The following is a 21,559-nucleotide window of genomic DNA, read 5'->3' as shown; positions in this document are numbered from 1 at the left end:
ACATTGCATCTCGCGTTTTGACATCTTTTTTTGCGGGTTATGACAATTGCAGCCCCCCCCCCCCCCCCACACACACATCGAATTGAAACGGTTTACTTTTTAAAACACAGATCTAAAGGCTCGCTATTGTAACGTGAATTGTTAGCAAGTGTGTCAGAGGAGCCGTAGTCCAAAAACACGAGAAGAACTACAAGAACCAGAATGCATTTCGCACCTGAGCTTCCTCCACTCACATCCGCTCGCCTCGCTGTAGTGTTGGGGAAAAGGGACTTGGTGAAAACTAGCGATGTCTGTGCAGGTTGTGGCAGCGAAAATGGCAGAGGTCGAACTCAAAGACGTCGCGAAGGAATTATCCGCTGATTCTCCCATCACACCGACGTCGGAGGGAGTTATCGGCAGAAACTACCCGCGCGAGGCCGGTTCCTCCACCGCAGCGTCCCCGACCGCGGAGCCCTCCGCCAAAGCCGGGGAAGGCAGCCCGGGTTTGCTCGCCCCGAACGCCACCAAAATGCCGCAGGCGTCGGCGATGAAGCGTCCGGACCCTCAGCAGAACGGCGGCGAGGCGTTCGTCAATCGCGACGGCACCGTGGCCGAGGCACCGCGCATGAAAAAGGCGAGTGGGACGCTTGTGTTTTTCCTCCTTTTATGCTTTCTTTGCCCCCGAGCGCACGCTGTGTGGCCAAGCTAACAATGCTAACGGAGAACAAGGCTGATTCAGCAGTGTGACCAAACCTCAAAATAAACACTTTCCAGTGTTCAGAACTTTGAAGACAGTCCAACAAAGACTGGACACTGGTGAACTTAAGATGTACTTTTGAATGTTTATTAGTCGTCAAACTGTTATGCTTCTTGGGAGTCCCACTGCCATTTTCCTTCATGCTCCAACACAGTGTTTCCCAACCTTTTATTAAGCCAAGACACATATTTTACATTTAAAAAGTGGCAACACCAGAAACTAACTTAAGTTGGAACCACTTTAGTAGGACAGCAAACAAGCCACTGTACCAAAATAGGACATACAATGGTACAAATAGTTATCAAGCAATATGAAATGTCCAGTAGTGTATTAATACTGACCAGTAAGTATCATAGTAATAGTACTGTTAGGACCAACTAAGTCAAATTGAATAATTTCTCACAGATCCCTCATGGCACCACTGTCTTAACCTGTCACTATAGCAACATAGCTTGACATGGGTGCTGTCACTTGAAAGGAGGCTCATTTTTGATTCACGCGTGTCAGTCTGGACATGAGGACATTGTTCTAATAGAAGGGAAAAAGAATGGCCATGTTCAAGGAAAAATTGGACAAGCAATCCCGTGAGGGGGGCTGCTGTGTAGTATATTTCCTCTGACAAGTGACTTGACATTGATTTCGAACCAGAGGTTTGCATTGATCCCTTTTATTGATCTGCAGTTGCTTCTTCAGGAATGGTTTTCCGATGAGACCATTAATAACATGCGCGTTAGTCGAAAACCAAACGATGGGTTGGACACCTTGTGACAAGCACTCGCGCAGTCCCCCCTGAAGAAAACCCACACAATACTGTGCACCACGACTGGATCCTGACTATGGAAGCCATCCAGGAAGCACTTGGTTGTTTGGACATACTTTGTCAGAATGCAAAAAACTGGACCTCCCGGAGAGCAGCAGCCACATCTGGATTATTTCCCAATTTTACTCCAAGAGAGCGGTATTTCACTTTCATTAGCAGTTTCATATAGATGATGCGTGGCAATCCACGGGGATTGTTTTGACGCAATCTTAATTCCCCGTTACATCAGGCATAGGTTGCCAGCTAGACAGGGTTCCTATGGCACGCGGCGTTTTTATATATATATATATATATATATATATATATATATATATATACATACATACATACACACATATATACATACATACATATATATATATATATATATATATATATATATATATATATATATAATAAAACCACAGTGGAGAGTGGGCTGCGTTTACGACCTGTTAATGCTTTTAATCTTTATCGTGTCATCCTCATGAGAGGATTAAAACGCCAGCTCTGTGTTGTAAGCGGGGCCCAGATGTGAGCTGTTTTCAGCGATTAGTTTTATTGTAACCTGTTGTGCACACACAGCTTGGTGCTAATGTCTCCCAGCTTCCGGGATGTCTCTCACAGTTGAAATATGTAAGATGATTTTAGAATCCTTTTTCATTTGAAGTTTTGTACTTGTATGGATGCATTTGAGATCTTCGGTAAGGATGCGTTCTTTGCTAATAGGACAAACCTTTCCGGCCCACTTTTTCAAATATATATTTTCTTCTCTTTTGGGGTGGAAAAAAAAAACCAAACTGTCAGCTCATCTGACCACTTGTCTGATTGTTTTTTTTTGTTTTTTTTGTTCTTCTTCTTTCCCTTCTCTCTCTAAACGCCTGCTATTTTCCAAGGCAAACATCCCAGATGGTTTCCCGCAACAAACCATCTGTTACCTACAGTTAATCATTCTCCACTGCCCCCCTCCGCCCTTTTTTTCCCCAAATTCACCCAGTGTCCAAAAAAAAAGAGCACATGGAAAATTCAACATACAATTCCAGATCATCCCGCTTTGATGTAACGTTATGTCACATGCACTAAGCTGGTGTTCCTGGTATTGCTTGCCGGCTAACAGGCTTACAGTGTGACCTGTGGCTGCCCTACATGGGAAATGGAGTGGACGGAGGAATGGGTTATGTATTTCCCCCCCAAAAAAGCCTTTGGTTGTTTATAAAGGCTACACAAATCAGCACTAACCTTTACTGTCACATCATTTATACCAGTGATTCCCAACTGGTGTGCCTCGGGAAATCGTCCCAAAATTATTAACTACCAATCAAGAATTTGTCCTGTTCGTCTGTCTATGCTAGCGATGTATCGTGACAAGCAGAACAATTAAAGGATCTTCCGTTTGGTGATGTGTGTTTTGTTGAGTTGTGTACAGCGAGATGTTTTTCTCCAGGAAAATATGTCCCTTGGCTCAATAAAGGGTGGAAAATATTTCCAGCGCGTTGTAGTCACGTGACTCGATTCGGTTGGGTCGCCAGCTTCCGTGTGCAGCTCTCTCCGCATTTGTACCGCAAGTGTGAACAAACCCAAAGGCTTGAGCGCGCATCCGTACGACGTGCAACACACAAGGGAATGTTGCACGATAGCGTCAGGAAAACGGAAGACCCACTGCTTCCCAAATAGCCCCTTGTGTCTTTCTGTGTTCTAGTTAAACTTAACTGCATCAGAATAAACTTGAGAGTTGTAAATGTTCTGAACGTAAATGTCTATTTACACACTTCGGCAGGCGCAGGCATACAATTAGCTTTGTAAAAAGGATGAGGTTTTGTGCTAGTTTATGGTTTCTGTGGTTCTGTATTGCAGGGGTTCCCAACCGCTGTGCCGTGAGTGATCATCAGGTGTGCCGCCGGAAATGGTCACTTATTAATTAGCTTCAAATAATGCAGCTTTGTTCTCTCTATGCCAGCGACATGTAGTGACAAGCAGAACAATAACTCCTCTTCAATGGGATGGCAGTAGGTACAATAACCCTGTGTATCCACCTGTTGCCATTCTTACAACAGAATAATAGCTTTGTGTTCAACGAAATGTGCTGACAAAACTAATTGGTTATTGAGTCATCATAGATAATGTTGATTATTGTCAGCGGTGACACAGACGTTCAATATTTTTGGCTGTTAAAGATTGATTCGTCTTTGTCTGGTAATAATTGTAAAATGTCTCAGGACTATGTCAGCTGTGCTTTGAGGGGATTTATTGCTGATTTAATGAGCTATCAGTGAAACCCTTTTTCGGCCGTCGCGGGGCTCCATTACAGCCCCTCGCCAAGCTTTTCATGTCAGACCACTTGTTTTTCTGCTTCATCTCCTCGCTCTCATCGGCCCTGCTTTGTTCCTACCATGAAGTAGATTGCCGCTACTCACTGCCTCATTCCCTTCCTGCGCTTCGTGACCTCGGTCTGCCCCCTCGCAGTGCAAAAAAGTGAAGGTGTGCGCCTGTTCACACCCCCCTAACCACTTCCTTCCATCCTTTGAGGCTTACTCAGGAAATGAACTGTTGGTCCTTTACACCACTTTGACTTGCTGTCGCCACGCCTTGACACGTCGCCTTAGCACTTCACAGATGGATTGTTCTTGTCATTCTTTTTTTGTTGAGTACCATGATCTCCTGTTTAACGCGGGTGATACGTTCCAGACCCACTCGCAGTAGGTGAAAATCTACGGTATAGCGAGACCAATGCTGTGCAATGTAAAGATATATATGTGTGTGTGATATAAGTAACATATGTAACAATTCATTTATTAACACTTTTACTGGTTAAATGGTTGGCCTACTTGAATGTTTCTTGAAGCATATTGTTATTGTGTTTATTGGAATTCTGTGCACTTTATTGGATTCCTTGAAGTCTAATTGTACCTCCAGATATTTTGAATTGTATTTTTTTCCACTGGATATTTGTGTTTTTATTTATTCTCTGTGTTCTCTGTAAAATGTGTTTTCCCCCAAAATGGAGTCGAGGTAAGGAAAAAAACCTTCATTAATATCATGTAATTTGCAGGAAAAATAATGTATCAAAATGAATATTGTTTTCAGGATTTAAAAGTACCTTTTGCGGAATATACCATCTAAAAAATATTTTTTATATATAGCTTTAACACATTTAAATATAGTAAAACACACTTTTTAAAGGTCTCACTCTCTCACTTGCACAATTCCCCAAATAAGAGGCAAAGCATGCTTGCTTCAAGTTGTTTATTTGGTACTCCCAGTTGAAGTTTACTGTAAAATTAACAAATTAAAAACATATTTGTCGTGTGTTTAAACACCAAAATGTTGAGCCAAAAATAATATGAACTATTTCAGCTAACAGAAGTCCGCTAGCTTGATGCTAACATCTCATGCAAAACACCAGCGATGGGCTAACCGAAGTTAGCATCGATGTTACAGTAATTATACACCTTCAAACAGCTGCTACTTTAGCACACATGGCCCAGCAGCACATAAAAATAGAGCATGCAACATACAACTTACTCACAGGCTTACATTATCTCTGCTCTGTGGGAGCGACGACTATTACTGGACGACTATTGGGGACCTTCTCTGCCTTTTCTGCATCTCTTCCAGTAGTCCTCAGTGCTGCTTGGTATTTTGCAGCACAACATCATACCACATGAAGGCACACAACTGTAAATTCAGACTTGCCGGAATGCTTCACACACACAAAAAAAACTAAAGTTACAACTACATATGTTTAACAGAAAAATCTGCAATATTGCCCGCCATATAGTGGGGGACGTGTGTGCCTCTTAACTTTTCTGGAATCCTTTTAATGATATTTAAAAAAAAAAATAAAAAAAAAAAAAAAAACTAAGAACCACGTCGTTATAACATGAGCTACCCTCTTTGACCCATGTTGCCCAATTTCAGGCAACTGAAGGGAAATGGAGCATACAGGTGTTTCCAGGAACTTGTGTGAAATGTGAAACCCTTTTGGTTTCCTCACTGACAAACTGGCGTGTACGTCGTGAAAATGTGCATCCACGTGACCAGTGGCGTGGACACGGGTGGACGTCGGCTCAGTTTGTAACGTGACGGGGAATGCAACAACGGGAAATAACAATTTAAAAAATGCATTGTTGTGTTTGTGAAACTGGAGAACTTTTGTCATATTGGGTTTTGCATTGGTTTTCTCAAGCTTCTGCGCCTCTCATGAAGCCCTCACACTCTGATTCCATCATAGTTATGTACTTGTCAGTAAGATGAAGTAAAACTCCTGAAGACTGGTTTCATGCTCCCAAAGAAACTCACTGACCTGCCGTTTCATTCACAAATAGAGCAGCACCACCCCTGCCTTGATGTTGTTTGATGTAATTATAGTCAGCCCTTAGGGAATGAGGGCTGTTTTGGCAAAGTCAGAGGAAGATGAATACATACAAAACAAATATTAACTGAAATTGCGCACTCCCAACAAAATCATTCAGTGGTTTTCCAACATTTGCGGGGTTAATTGTCCCATCGAGTTTAATTACCGGCATTACCAATCCATTTAAGCGTTTCAGACCACTGAAAGGCTTTAATGAGCCATTAAGAGCCAGAGTGGCCAAAAGGTAACAGGATGGACCGCACGCACCGATGGATGTTTGCTCAAGTAAACGCATGCTCGTGTTTGTTACAGGTCATTAACGCAACTGCGTAAAGGCTGTGATATTGTTGATACTGTGCTCCATCAAATATTTCCACTCCCGGTATTAAGCCAAACGTCCCAAGATTGAATAACATATTATCCGCAGCGGTGACTTTGTCAAGGTCACGTAACCACCGTTCAAATGTGAGGCGACCTGAGGCTGATCGACATAACAGGAAAACACGGCTGTGTAACATGTCGTTTTTGTGTAATAAGTCCTTTTGAATAGAATTTAATTCGTTCATAAAGGTGGCTTATTTGTTTTAAATGACATGAAGGTGTGAGTGGGTGGGGGGGGGGGGGGGATGGGCGTGTGACAATGAAACGTAGGGCTGGGCGATAAGGCCTTAAAATAGAATCATGTTATTATCAAAAATCCAATTTCCCATTTTATTTTTTCCCCCTGCACTTATTTTTTTTAAAAAGTGAATTAAAATGACATAATTCATAAACTTTCAGAATTAATATGCCTTTTATTCTAAAAAATACCGCACCACTTTATTCATGAAACAATGATGGATTTATGTGATGTCACAATCATATCAGAGCTTTTAATCGGCCCAAAGCTAAGGTAGGGAGGAGTAGTCTGTTTATGTTTATTGTATTGACTGCCAGGCCCTTTTTATGCTTTTTTTATTTTGGTAATTTTTTTTAAATACGACATGACCCAATTTATTCCAAATTATTTCGTGGACCTCTATGTTATGGCTTGCAGACCCCCTGGAGTACCTGGACCCCAGTTTGAGAACCTGTGGTGTAAATGATGACAGGATGACTTCCTCCTGGCTGGCACTGTATAGTGAAGCCCCTGTTGACATGAAGGCTCTGGCAATGCACGTGCGACTGGTAGCTGTGTGCCTGGCGTGCATGTATGCGCGGCGTTATTTACCACGCCAGCGCTTGTCGGCGCACATAAATCAGCAGGAAGCGCTCTTACATCACAGCCGCCCTCGGGGGCAGCGGGCGCCCCCGACGTGTGCACGGGCGGGCCACCTCACGCTAGCTGCCTCCTCCTCCTTTCCCCGCCTGTTGGTGAGAGTGGTCGCACGTGTTTGGTTATTGGATGAGGAGGATAATAGAAAAATATAGTGAACCCCATTTTATGGCGAGGGATACGGTCCAGACACTGTAGGTTGAAATCTGGGCTATAGAGAGACCGTTATTATTCATATTTGTTATAGTTACTTCCCTTCCACATTTAAACTTATTAAAACAGACAAGAGGTGGAGCCGGATGGGATGGCATGTGACCTCAAGTATGCACGTGAGCCTCTGGGCGTGAGCTGTGGCCGACAGCAGCTGCTTCGTGAGTGTGCGGATTGTCATCGAGTGTTCTTTGTGGAAACCAAACTGAAGCGTACCGGGTTGCGTAAATGATTTCGTCAGGTGTCGTGTTGGAGTTCCAAACTTCTGCCGCCCTACTGGAATGTTAGAAATCACAGCTGCTCCGGTTTTGTTATTCACAAAAATACAACAATTCCCCGAGGCTCCATTTCAATACTGAGAAGTATCGGTATCACTTCCATGGTGTTTCTCGCGGGCGAGCCCAGCTTCTGTGGACAATGGCTCTTTTGTGGTGGGTGTCGTTTGAAGGTTCACTGGTTGCATGGATGATTCAGCATCTCTCGCAAGACAATGGAGACTTTGGTGTGGCTATTTACCTGGGCAGTTGATGATTGATTGTAGAGACCGGTTGAGTCGGCTTTCTTTTCCACATCACATTAAACTTTTCCATCATCCGCTTGCCTCCATTGTTCCCAATTCACCTAACCCAGTTCATGTCTTGTAAAGAATCAAAAATCCACTGCTGCTGATAAAAGCATGACACCGCATACAAAATATCTTCAAATCGGCGGCCGTTTATGTAATGCCATTGAGTAACAGATGGCAAAGCTTGAGGATCAGTCTCTTGTGACACTAGAGGGATCCCTGTCTTTTTATTCATTGTTGTCGTGCAAATGCCCAGCTTGAGCCTATGAAGTTGTGTAACTGTGACTGCAGGCTGAGGGTCTGGTAAATATGAATTTACGGTATCTTTATCATGGAGGCAGAGTGGGAATCACTATCCGCCCCCATCCTTCTGTTGTGTTTGTGCCTTTTTTGAGAGTAGAAAATCAAGGACAGGCTGATCGGTCAGAGATTGTATTTCCATAGGGCTCCCTGCTTCTACTGTGTTTGATTAGAATCAGGTTTCTGTCTCGAAAGCCACAGAGAATGAAGCCCTCCCGTTGTGGGTGGGAAGCAAGTCATGTTACCGCAGAGGACGAGTGTCGAAAACCCTGCAGACCGCACAGCTGTATGATCGAAGGCACAGCTGCCTCTGCCCTGCATATTGAGTCAGAACACATTCAAGCCGAGCAGTCGTTACTTTGTTGATACAGTTCTTTCCTACGGCGAGGCACCTATGAAAACGTTCGTTCCCGTGGTTCACAGAAATACCTTCTATATCCTCTCAGTTGGCTGGGAAAATGTTAGCCGCATCCTTATCTAATAGAAGCCAAAGTGTGTTAATCTGTGAATGCCTGGTTACAGATTTTCCTCCAATGTATCTATTAGCGACAGTGGTCAAACCTGAGGCTTTATCTGCCATGTTGGCAAGACATACTTGAAATTATTTTCAAGATTTTGAAATGGCCAAAGACACACTGCCCCAAGGGTTTCTTTCTTCCATCTCGACGATCTTGCAAATACATACAGCGATACCTTGATTTACCGGTTTAATTCTGTGACTGAATTTATAACTCAATTAAAGGTAAAACATTAATGACCTCTAGGGGGCATTCAAGGATTGGCCACTGACGTAAGTTTTAAGTTTTCAGTCAGGTCAAACCAACATTACAACATGACAGAAATAATGGGTGCTAACTAAGTGTAATTAAATTACTTTGCACACACTGAAACTTTAAAGCATGAGTAAACAGAACACCGGCATGTTTACGTACAACCGTTAGTGCTAGCACTAGCTTGCTAGGCTACCGAACGTTTCGTTGCCTGCTTGCGAGGCGTATTGTATTAAAAGTACGTGAACATACCGAAAGCAATGCATGAATGAAAGTCCTCACACACACACTACATTTGGGATCTGTTGTTGTTGTCATCGCCATGGTAACGCGTCTATCCGGTCGCGTTTGAGTTGACGATAAAGCCCAGTGATTGTAAAAGACGGGATGCGGTGGTATCAGAGTACAAGATTTTATTGCAGTAGTCTGACATAGTGCAATCGTGAAAGACCAAATTTGCCTTGTAGTCTGATCCAGATATTTACAGTACTACGTCAAAAGACGCGTGACAAGGTTAAAAATAAACTAGATTTTAGATTCAAATATGCTGTACACGATGGCGACACGGAGTAAACGTCTTCTGCGGAGCCGATCAATGACGTCATAGATGGGATCGACGAATTATGACAAAGCCGACCTGCACAAAATGCTAATTATCGGGCGATACCGATCAGGCCGATGTAAAGTCTTGCAAAGAGGTAAATTCCCGAATGCTGAACCCAGACCGCGAATATGTTGGTGGTCCACTGTATCTAGAAATGTAGACTTCCATCCATTTCCAGATGAGTTGGTAGCATTGCTGCCTTGTGCAGATTACATTGTGGTGGCATGATTAGCCTCCATTGCCAGTTAGCTGCCTTTGCACTAAATGACTGTGGGTAAACTCTGCTGTATCATGTCACCCTGTGTTTGTTTTCTCTCGCCCTGAGGGTGCTTTTGTTTTTTTTTCCACTGACCCAAGACACGGTGTCTCAACTAACCTGTTGACTGCGCTTTCCCGGAACACAACCTCCTCAGAGTCAGTTATTTGCTTTGTCACTGTATAGCATCATAAGCAGATGGTGCAAAAAAACAAAACAAAACAAAAAAAACAAGCCCGTGTGATCTCTTGATTTAGGTTAGTGCTTAGTGTCACTTAAGGGATTCTCACATAGACATAAGCTACCGACTGGGCTTAGACCATCTTCCCTACCAAAATCCAACAGCACGTCTTTACTTTCAGTAATTCTAAAGCCACGCTCTTCTATGCATGTTGACAGAACATTGTACGAGATTATTCAGATGTTTTGAGTGTGCCCCCTGCTGCTCTTTTCATCTTAGTTCAGTTTATACTCTGCTTTCTTTCCAACAACCACTCATCAATTGATGCGGTACATTTACATAAACCGAGCACACTGCGCTCTTGTTTGAGAGGTGCTAATTTATTATTAATTATTAATCCACTCAGTTCGTGGACAGCTCAGATCTGGCTGGTAAAATGCTGGAATGGTTAACCCGCATTTAGCTGGCTGGTTTGTAAAGAGCAGCAGATTAGAACATCAGCTCATTTGCAGCGTGAAATTTGATCTTTAAATCTAATCGCAGCACGTTATAAAACAGATTAATACAAGATTTTCTATAAATGCTGACAAAGCTCTGGCTTTCCAAGGAATTTGCACTTGAATGCACTCACCTAACCTTTGTTCACTCGCATCGTACTTCTCATTTCGTGTGGAAGTACTGTACCGAGTGTTCTGGAACTGCAGCTAACTAGCGCTAGTTTTGTCCTAAAAACAACTCTTAAGCCACCTCGAGCCGCGGCTCCTTGGCTCCCAAAATTACCCCAAATCTCTCAACTCTGAGCTCCTAAAGCCCATCATCTTACCTCAATCGGGTAAACCTCAGCAGACAAAAATCTGCATTATACCCACCCTTTTTATGGCTGGCCGAGTTATTTGCAGTATCTGCCGTCTGAAATTCTGCAATTCAGGGGCTTTATGAGCTGAGAGATTGTCCGTGAATTGTATCTTACCCCTAATTAGTCTTAATCTTTTTCTTGCGCATTCATATTGTTCCGTTTTTTTATTAATCCGACCAAATAATCTCAAAGCAGGCATGATAACTGTGGGTGTGTAGCGGAAGTCAGGGACTAAAAAGAGAGCTAAAGGGAGCCCAAACGAAAGGAAGGGAAACAATTAATTGCATTGTGTCTGCCGGCGCTGTCGGACCAGTTTGGGCTGGATTGCAAGAAGAGATTAGTGACCATGAAGAACCACAACGCCAAGAGCTTGGCTGATTTTCAAGTTCCTTGACAGTGGGCTCCAGCAATATCTGCGCATTTTCCCCCGGTCACATTGATTTATGGTGGGGATAAGTCATCCATTCAAATTATAATATATTGATAAGACGAGTACAGAAGGATCTGTGGAAAGATTCATGGCGTGATTTGAATCAGTAACTTTCTGTGTCGCAGGTCCAGAATAAACTCTCTGACCTTCGCTTTACACTTGACAGTTGGCAAAATGAATGTTTTGGTGATTCCGGTTTCAAAAGCACCAAATTCTGATCTTGTCTTCCGCTCGAACCAGCAGATCCAGTTCGCAGACCAGAAACAGGAGTTCAACAAGCGGCCCTCCAAGATCGGTCGTCGTTCTTTGTCGCGCTCCATTTCTCAGTCGTCCACAGACAGCTACAGTTCAGGTAAGCCAACGTATCTTTTCTCCTCTTGCCGGTTCCTTGTATTCTCACAGAATCATCTCACACCTGTCGTTCAAATTCCTCTGATGGTTTCCATTGGTAACACTTTCCCCAAGACCACTCTGTTCTCATGTCAGGTCTTTAAGCGTTACTTTTGGAATGTAGGAGGAAGCTGGAGAAAACGCACACAAGCGCAATAAGAACATGCAAACTCCACCCAGGAGAGCTTGAGGGGAGATTCAAACGCAGAACCTCAGAAGTTAATTGTGAGACAGACGTGCTCATCAGTAGTCCCCACCGCGCCCTATCAGAAACCAATTTGGATAGAATGTAACCAAAGTGCTCCAAGTTATCTTTTATACAGTCGTATATTATGAGGCAAATATGTTCAACTCAGTGGGAGTAAAAAGTCCCCTTTTACTTAATTTGCTGACATCAGTGTTTTCAGTTCCTCATCTCATTTCAGCATTGTTGAAAAAAATGGTGGCTAAACACATTTTAAGGCTTGCATGATCGCATCACAGTCATTTTGGTCCATTACACACGTTTTGTGGTGCAAATACATGTACTCTATCCAGTGTTATAAACAGTTGGAGTATGCCTAGTGCGATCATCTCCACTGGCCATGTATGTTCTATTTAGATACGGCTTTGGACTGTTAAGAAATATTTCTTGGGTTGATGTTGCTGCAATGTCCTCTGCCAGTATCTGTACATTCATCCTTGTGACTTTTAAGATCACGTCGTCATTGTTGCACCCGCCCTTCCTTGTATGTCTTTATGGATGGAAGAGGTCAGAGGGGTTTTACTTTTTTTCAAATTATCCCCGCACTCTTTTTCTTTCTTGGCACAGCACACAGCGTGTCCTTTTTCCCTAAGCAGTCTTACGGTGCGGCCGGGTAAGGTGAGCACTTCTGCCTGGCGCAGCTGTGCGAGCTTGTTAGAAAGCGCTTTTGGGGTTGTGATGTTGTGGTGGATGTCTCCTCAACAAAAGCGGGTTGTGTGGTGAGTCAGATTCGCACACGTCGCAGAGTGCCAATGGCTCTCACCACCTTGTTGCTTTCCAATCTCCTGTTTATGTCTCACATAGCCACTGTGTGTCTACACTGCACTTCAGTACATTATATAGATACAAAGCTTGGTATAAACCTCTAACATTTGATTCAATAATACGGAGGTTGTATAGACACCCAAGGTCTCATGAATAGGGTTGCAACCTCCAAGTCAGGGTATTCATAACTTTATTCAGGCCGTCATGCTGACAAATCTGCTGTTTGTTTTCCAGCGGCGTCATACACGGACAGCTCCGATGACGAGACGTCTCCTCGGGACAAACAGCAGAAGAACTCGAAGGGCAACGGCGACTTCTGCATCAAAAACATCAAGCAGGCTGACTTTGGACGCCGAGAGATCGAGATAGCCGAGCAAGGTTTGTGGTTTGTTGCTCGACTGTGGTTTCTTTTGTCAACACGGCATGGACAGGTTTGTGAAACCAGCATCTTCGGTGTTACAGAAAAAGCATAAAAAATATGCGGAGAGGCATGGCGCAGGTGTGTTTATCAGTGAATAGCTCGAGTAATGTTCTGCCGGGGGTGGGGGGGGGAATCCCAAATCGATGAACGTTCACCCTGAACGGAACACTCAATCACTGCTCGTATGATGTTGTAGAAATTAAGCCTCAGTTGAACCCTGCCACTCAAACACAACTCACAAACACATAAAACCATCTTTAGCGTCAGTGCCTCCTTCAGCTGGATGAGTCGATCGGCTTAGCGATGAAGTATTAGAGGGATTAAATGATCATACAATGAATTCCTTCACGCAACGCTACTTTTTTCCATTCAGATGCCTGACGTATGCTTTCCCCCTCTAGAGATGCCGGCCCTCATGGCTCTGAGGAAGCGAGCCCAGGGCGAGAAACCCCTCGCCGGCGCCAAGGTGGTGGGCTGCACCCACATTACTGCCCAGACTGCTGTGAGTGGGGGGGGAAAAAATTAAAAAAAATATATATATAACAATCCTGTCCTATGGAGCAGTGGTTCTCAAACTGGGTCCCCAGGAATCCCTGGTGTCTGTGAGCCGTAGCTTGGGGGTCTGCAAAATAACTTTCAATAAATCATGTTAAAAAAAAAAAAAAAAACAGGTGTGCCGATGAAGCAATAAACCAATCACTTCTCACGACCTTTGGCCCAATTAAGATTCCTGATAGGATTGGAACGTATCATCACATAAATCTGATATCCCTCCATGAATGCTTTTCAAAATGTTTTCGAAGGTAACAGGAACAAAGTGCTACTTTTTTCAAACTGAAAATGTGTATTTTTTTCTCCTTTTTTTGAGAATGTCTTTTCCAGAATAAAAGGCATAATATTATGAGAACACTGTAAATTTATATTTTTGAAATCCACTTGTTAAAATCTCCCGTGTGAGGGATCCCTGGACCCAAAAACTTTGAGCTCCCCCGTTTGACACTGCTAACAGTCTGTGAGGGAATGTACTCTAGGTTTAGAGAATCAACTTTTTCCGGCCCCCTCCCTTCAGGTGCTGATGGAAACTCTGTCAGCTTTGGGTGCTCAGTGCAGATGGGCGGCCTGTAACATCTACTCCACCCAAAATGAGGTGGCAGCTGCTCTGGCAGAAGGAGGTGGGACACCGTCTTGCCCTTGTTTCTTCTCTTCCTATTCTCTTTCTATATACAGCATCTCTGTGTGTCCAGGTTTCAATGTGTTTGCGTGGAAGGGTGAGTCCGAGGACGATTTCTGGTGGTGTATCGATCGCTGTGTCAACGTGGAAGGCTGGCAGCCCAACATGGTACCACATTTTCCTGCACATGCCGATTATGTCACCAGTTTTTAGGACTTGGGACTTACTCGGCTTAAAATTAGGAAAGACTCCTTGTTTAAGACTTGCTTGTGACATGCACAAACATTGTGTCTTTTATCTCTGACAAAAGTATCTCGTCTTTGTTCCTTCTTTATATGTAGTCGCTAATGCATTTGGAATCATAGTTATGAGCAGTTCAATTTGCCTCTGTGCCGAACCTCTCATTGTACCACGTTGCCTCCAGATCTTGGACGACGGTGGCGACCTGACCCACTGGATCTACAAGAAGTACCCCAATATGTTCAAGAAAATCAAGGGCATTGTGGAGGAGAGTGTCACTGGTGTGCACAGGTAGGACCAAACTATTTCCAGAAAAAGAAAAAAGACTAACGAAACTAAAATGCAGGATGAGTGTTGGTTTAAAAAGTCACACCCAGTTCCTGGTGCCATATCACCATCTAGTGGTGACATGTGCATCAGGACACCGTTCTAGAAAAAGCAATCCCGATAGATGGATGAGAGCAATTAGTTACACTGCGCCTAATATATGATTCATAGCACTGTTATGCACATTACACTCGCAGGCTTTACCAGCTGTCCAAGGCCGGGAAGCTGTGCGTCCCCGCGATGAATGTCAACGACTCTGTGACCAAACAGAAATTTGACAACCTCTACTGCTGCAGGGAGTCTATCCTAGACGGGTATGGGCCCATTTTTGGATGTGTTACAAGGACAATTAAATTCCACCTTCAATAATCTGACTGCCACTGGCGCTTGTTTCTAGATTGAAGAGGACGACTGATGTCATGTTTGGAGGCAAACAAGTGGTGGTGTGTGGGTATGGAGAGGTAAAGCTCCTCACCCGCATTGGCTTTCCTCTCACATGGTTGTTGATACACAATTGAATATTTGCTGTTTGGCACCCTCAGGTGGGAAAAGGCTGCTGCGCCGCACTCAAAGCAATGGGCTCCATTGTGTACGTCACAGAGATCGACCCCATCTGTGCCTTGCAGGCTTGGTACACCTCCACCCGCCTGTGTACTTTCTCAACGCCGCTACTGACATTTCACTATTGACATTTCAGTCTCACTCTCCTTTCTGTTTTCCATTGATAGCATGGATGGCTTCAGGCTGGTGAAGCTCAATGAAGTCATCAGACAAGTGGATATCGTCATCACCTGCACGGGTGTGTTCGCATCCTCCCTTTGTTTTATTTGTCCAGCTTAATTGCTAGATTGATGACCAATAGGGATTTTACTCGCCCTTCTGTTACTTTTATACTTGCTAATAAACCCGATTTGCTTTTGTTAGCGAAAAGCCGGTACTACACGATGAAGAACGTCAGCTTGTGGAAGTCATTATTCCAGCTCAGAATTATTTGAGTGCTTTACTGCCTCAGTGTTGCTCAGAGGCCGAACTACTACTAAGCTTGTGGACCGAATAATGTCTACTGATACAGCTAATAACACCCAAGATATTTATATAGCAAGATGGAAATAACTCCGGGAAGGCCACTCACTGTGTTTTCAGGAGGAGTCCGTGATGATATTGTGTCAATGTACTCATAGATTTTACTTATTTGCCCGTTAAATTGAAAACAAGGCTATTATTCTCTTGCACGAATGGCAAAAGTAGAGAAGTAGTTTAATTGTACCTTCTGCGACAGAGCGGAAAGGCATTTTCATTGATCTGGATAGGTAGATGAACAAAGATACATTATTTGTCATACAGCACTCGTAATTTTAGGACAAATGAAGTGAAATTGGATCATTTCTCGCAGCACAGTGCTTGGGAATCTTTGCAGTACCCAAAGATACAGCTTTATGGTATTTTCCCTGATCTAATCTGTACACTGTAACTATATGTCAAACTAATTAACCGCGATGAACTGAGAAGTCATTCATTTAACATTTAGAATTTAATTACCCTTACTTGGGTCTCTTGGGGCCACATTTTCCCTCATCTGATTTTCCGTTTGCTGTCGTCCCTCCAGGCAACAAGAACGTGGTGGTGCGGGAGAACCTGGACCGCATGAAGAACGGCTGCATCGTCTGCAACATGGGGCACTCCAACACCGAAATCGACGTGGTCCGTCACCAGCTTCTTTATATAATATTAATACTGGGAAAATCTTTACCCACGACATAATAGTAATCGTCTTAAAAGCCTATAGGTTTTCATATACACTGTGCTGTGAAATTGTATCTTCTCCAATTCTTTTATTTTTGCGTGGTTTGCCCACTTTAATGTTTAAGATCATCAAACAAATGTAAACATCAGACAAATCTAACTCAAGTGAACTTAAAATGCTGTTTTTAAATATTTTTAATTTAATTTTCACTGATCACACTAAAGCCTGAGTTTTTTTTTTTTTTTTTTTTTTTTTTTTTTTTTAACCTTAGTAAATGAAACCACCATTTGACAACAGCATTTTAAGTCACCTGGGGTAATATTTGTCTGATATTTACATTTGTTTGATGATCTTCAACATGAAAGTAGGGAACTATGCTAAAATATAAGAATTTGAGAAGGGGGCCAATGCTTTGATTAGTTTTCGATGGTTGTCGTAGTTACTGCTGGTTTCATCTGAGCCTTGACGAAGGATCTTCTTGGCTTTCGTAGTTCATGAAGCATTTTAGTTGTCGTGATTGGAATAAGCTCATCCCCAGCTAAAAATGGGAAGGCCGTAGACACGTTCTAACGCTTTTTGCTGTGACTCTGCAGGCAAGTCTGCGGACGCCCGAGCTGACCTGGGAGAGAGTGCGCTCTCAGGTGGACCACGTCATCTGGCCAGACAGCAAAAGGATAGTCTTGCTGGCCGAGGTACTCATACACGCATACGATAATGGTCTCCGATTTGAATACAGTGAAACCCTGTCTCGGCCCACCGTTAATACGCTTTTAACACATTTCAGCTATTTAAAACACACTTAGTAAAGACATGGGAAGCTTATTTGAACGTGCGCGCACACTAAATTGCAGGCATAAAATCTATAGATAATACTGTAAGATTACACTGTCTGTATGTTAGATAGGCGCCTTTAAGAGTAACTCATCGATGCACTTGAAGCGGTTTATTCAATGAATGAGACACTGTATGGCAAGGTAATTGAACGTTTCATATGGAGTAAGGCTTTGTTTCCTGCGCTCGTCGCTTAGTACGTGTGTAAAATATATTTGGATGGAGACTTTTTTTAAACCGCTGCGACAGAACCAGAGCGGTGGTGACGGATCCAAGCAGACAACCTGCCAAGTCAGGGTGTCACGCCCCATCAGCCCCTCTTAATCACGCCCCATCCACCTCTATTATCACACACAAAATTTTCCTTAAAATGAGTGTGTATAAATGTGTCTCGATAAATAAATAATTGCTGTGAAAGGCACTATTATTCTTTGAATTTTTTTGGGTGTCTTTTTCCATCTACTTTGCAGGGTCGTCTTCTGAACCTCAGCTGTTCCACCGTGCCCACGTTTGTGCTGTCTATCACGGCCACCACCCAGGTAGAGCCGGGCGATTGTCGATGGCTTCATTGGGCCGTGAGAAGCAAAAGGAATCATGACGTGTCTGTTTGTGTGGTCAGGCCCTGGCTCTGATAGAGTTGTATAATGCTCCAGATGGACGCTACAAGCAGGATGTTTATCTTCTGCCCAAGAAGATGGGTAAGATCTTTGGTTTTAAATTTGTATTTAATTCAGGGAATCTTTCACATACCACTAGAGGGAGCGCTCATACTGGTGCCGAACTTTGAGAGTCACTGGTGAAGAATATTTGCTCAATAACTATTTTTAAAATGCAAAGTGATCCAGGCCAGCTATTTTAAACAGAAATGTGGTGCTCAAGAGCCACATTGTTTATCAAACCCTCATGTCATCTACCCATCGTGTTGCTCGTTTCTGCGGCATACACAGGGAGCCCACTAACCTCTTTTCAGGGTTGAGTCACGTGATGTTCCACATAGCGGATTAACAAATTTATATCATTGATTAATTCATTCATCTATCGTTCCGCTTCTCCTCACGTGCCCGGAGCCCATTCCAGCAATCTTGGGACGAGAGGCGGGGTACACCCCAAACCAGTCGCCAGTCAATCGCACGGCACATGGAAACAAACAACCATTCACGCACACATTCACACCTACGGGGAATTTAGAGTATTCAATTAACCGACCATGCATGTTTTTGGGATGTGGGAGGAAACCGGAGTGCCCGGAGAAAACTCACGCAGGCAGGGGGAGAACATCCAAACTCCACACAGGCGGGGCCGGCCTGGATTTGAACCCTGGTCCTGAGAACTGTGAAGCAGATGTGCTAACCAGTCGCCCACCGTGCAGCTTATATATCATTGCAACAAATACTACAGAACTCTTAATAGTGTAAATACTCAGTGAGCCGGAGGAAGGAATGGAGCGACTAAAGTATTCGAAAGTAGAGGAAGTCAGGATAAGTCTGTTTTGCCTCCAGGCGTGTTTAATTTCTCCACTCCCTCACCCAATTTATGAGGTGGGCTGCGTCTGTTCGAATCCGCCTGACTCGTCTGCCACGACAGACGATCCTTTGCAGTCGAATACAGTTTTAGCTCTGTATGAGTGAGAGGGGCCAAACGGCAAACGACGACAGCAAAAAAAATGTAGGTGACTTGGACCGTTGTGTGCTCGGAAAGGAAACAGTTTGACAAAGAAGGGGGGTGAGAGGAACGCGATGGGAGGATGGCAAGATGAAAAGCCGGCTGCTCTCTCTTCTCTTTGCCATCTGAATGATTCATTAATGCCACCCTTGTGTGTGTGTGTGTGTGTGTGTGTGTGTGTGTGTGTGTGTGTGTGTGTGTGTGTGTGTGTGTGTGTGTGTGTGTGTGTTGTGTGCAGATGAGTATGTGGCCAGCCTACATCTGCCGACATTCGACGCGCACCTCACAGAGCTGAGTGACGAGCAGGCCAAGTATCTGGGCTTGAACAAGAATGGTCCCTTTAAGCCAAACTACTATCGGTATGAAAACACTCCGTTGTTTTGGTGATGCATTTTGTCAACATGGAAACAATGTTTGGGTCCCTAATAATATCTGACTTTGGAAAATGTTTTATTGTTTGTGTCACCTTTTTCCTTATTCACAACGTAAATGGCACAACCGTTTGAGGAGAAGCTTCCTACATTTCCTTGTGTCTTGACTTCATTTTTTGTGTCTTTTATCAAGGTATTAAAGCAGTCTCGGGGCAGTGCACAAAAGGAGACCGCAGGACTCCTCAAACCGCACAGACTCTTAAGAGGCCGAGGTGGAGGAAGACGGGACAGGGAAGTTAACACACATCTTTTAGAATGAATATAAGCGGGGAGGAGGGCAGGGCTCCGGCCGCGCCTGAAGGGGCAGTCGTTTAATTTATTCCCACTTGACGATATTAATTAAAACCCTGAGGATATGCGGCTCATGCTGTTGTTTGCCACCAGCTCGCTCCCCGGGAAGCCTCGTCTCCCCCCCCCCCCCGGAGGACTTTTGATTTCCCCTTTTTCCTCTCACGTGTGCGTCGCCACACTCTCCTCCCATCACCTTTTTATGGTTTCAACCAATATATATACTTTATAAGAAAAACCATGATTTAAAAAAAAAAAAAAATGAAGACAATTTATTGAAGATTTTGTGCTTTTTACCCCCCGCCCTCCCTTGTTCTTTTTGTCGTCGTTGTCGTCATCTTTTATACTTTTATTCTTGTGTATTGTTCCGGTTAGTGGGATAATACCTGGACAGGTGGGAATTAGCCAAGATCTCACAGTCCAATCATATTTCTTTTTGTAAGTATTACTTGACACGCTATTCCTCCTCGTTAAACTACAGTAGCAGTCCTTTTTTTTTTTTAAAAAAAAGCCTGACTGTACAGTGATTGGTTCTTCCAGCCGTCACTTAAACTGCCTTTCGGCTTCAGTGTGGCTAAAAATGAAAAGCATTCGGGAGATTTTTATTATTATTATTCATAAAAAGTACCATATTGTATTCAAAGTGTTGTCAAATCATTACATACTGTATATTTACATATTTATATAGAAATGACAAATTTTCTACATTTTCTCCCTCTCATTGTCTTAGATCAATAAATGTAATCGAGATAAGCAATGAAATATTCAAATTATATGTGTCATAAATGTACCTATATGAATAAATACTGTGATTATATTAACAAAGATACCAAAACATACAGACAGTTGGCTTGGGAACAAAGGATCCAAATTTGACGTTTTTCCTTTTTTTATTAAGTTTAGTTTCCAAACTGAAATGATTCTTATGGAAGCAAGTTTTCCTCGTCTTGCTTTTTCACGTTTTGCGTTCTTCTGCTTAAAGTAGCCGGATCAACCACGCTGAACCCGCATGTGCACCGCAGCTTTGATATCTCGCGGCTGTGCTGTTAATAAGAGTGAAACGGAGACCATCTTGAGCTCGCACAACCGGCTTGGCGAAACACTTAATTCCCAAATTGTTCCGGGTGAGATTTGTGCTTTTCTTTTGCCCTTGAGTGAGTGTGACCTGCACGAGTGAATGGTGATTGTAATATGTGTGTGTATGTCGACATTTGCGTGTGTATGTGTGCTTTATAAACAGCTGCCTCAGGATCCGAGCCTGCGCGTTTGAGGGTGGGAGAATTTCCATTTTTTTGTCAGCCTCAAACTGACCATCGACCCGTGGGTCGGTGGGCAGGGGTGACACCAGCATCGTGTATGTATTATATATAGAATACACACATTCTATATACAGATATAGCAACCTTTAAAAATCGTAGGAAGGAAAATAAATCATCTCTTGTATTTATTGTTGTAAATCCTTAAAAAAAAAAAAAAAAAAGTGGTGAAAATTCCTAAACATGTCTTGTCTCATAAAGAGAGGAAAGTGATGACGGTAGATGACGAGCAATAATCTGTAATCTCTAATAAAAATGTAAAAAATAAACGTATCCTTGGCCCCCTTTGCGTTCATGTGTCTGTGCTGTTTATTGCATTGATTTGGCAGTGTTTGGGAGAGGGCTGCGATTGCGCGCGCGCGCAGCTGCCGAGGTCCGTCAAGACCCGCCTGACCTCAGACGAGCTCGCCTCT

At 43.4% G+C, this 21,559-nt stretch overlaps 1 protein-coding gene across 1 annotated transcript; it reads left to right on the top strand.

The window, feature by feature from the left end:
• The first annotated feature begins 228 nt into the window (after window positions 1-228).
• On the top strand, window positions 229-21,433 carry ahcyl2b (adenosylhomocysteinase like 2b). The gene is made up of 17 exons (XM_061668266.1): window positions 229-613; window positions 11,560-11,668; window positions 12,950-13,093; window positions 13,538-13,638; window positions 14,206-14,308; window positions 14,381-14,475; window positions 14,732-14,838; window positions 15,072-15,188; window positions 15,272-15,335; window positions 15,417-15,505; window positions 15,603-15,673; window positions 16,481-16,575; window positions 17,212-17,310; window positions 17,920-17,988; window positions 18,069-18,147; window positions 19,350-19,470; window positions 19,676-21,433. The coding sequence occupies exons 1-17, from the start codon at window positions 287-289 to the stop codon at window positions 19,680-19,682; spliced, it is 1,797 nt and encodes a 598-aa protein (XP_061524250.1). The 5' UTR covers window positions 229-286; the 3' UTR covers window positions 19,683-21,433.
• The last annotated feature ends 126 nt before the right edge of the window (window positions 21,434-21,559 follow it).

The sequence above is a fragment of the Phycodurus eques genome, chromosome 22 (genome assembly GCF_024500275.1).
Source record: "Phycodurus eques isolate BA_2022a chromosome 22, UOR_Pequ_1.1, whole genome shotgun sequence".
Taxonomy (NCBI): domain Eukaryota; kingdom Metazoa; phylum Chordata; class Actinopteri; order Syngnathiformes; family Syngnathidae; genus Phycodurus; species Phycodurus eques.
This window is presented reverse-complemented; position numbering and strand designations above follow the sequence as displayed.

What these genes read in the sequence shown, in the direction of transcription:
- ahcyl2b (XM_061668266.1), top strand. Translation starts at nt 287, where the DNA reads ATGTCTGTGCAGGTTGTGGCAGCGAAAATGGCAGAGGTCGAACTCAAA. An exon ending in AGTGTCACTGGTGTGCACAG is followed by an intron (nt 14,839 to 15,071) that starts GTAGGACCAAAC and finishes TTACACTCGCAG; the next exon opens with GCTTTACCAGCTGTCCAAGG. An exon ending in TCTTCTGCCCAAGAAGATGG is followed by an intron (nt 18,148 to 19,349) that starts GTAAGATCTTTG and finishes TGTTGTGTGCAG; the next exon opens with ATGAGTATGTGGCCAGCCTA.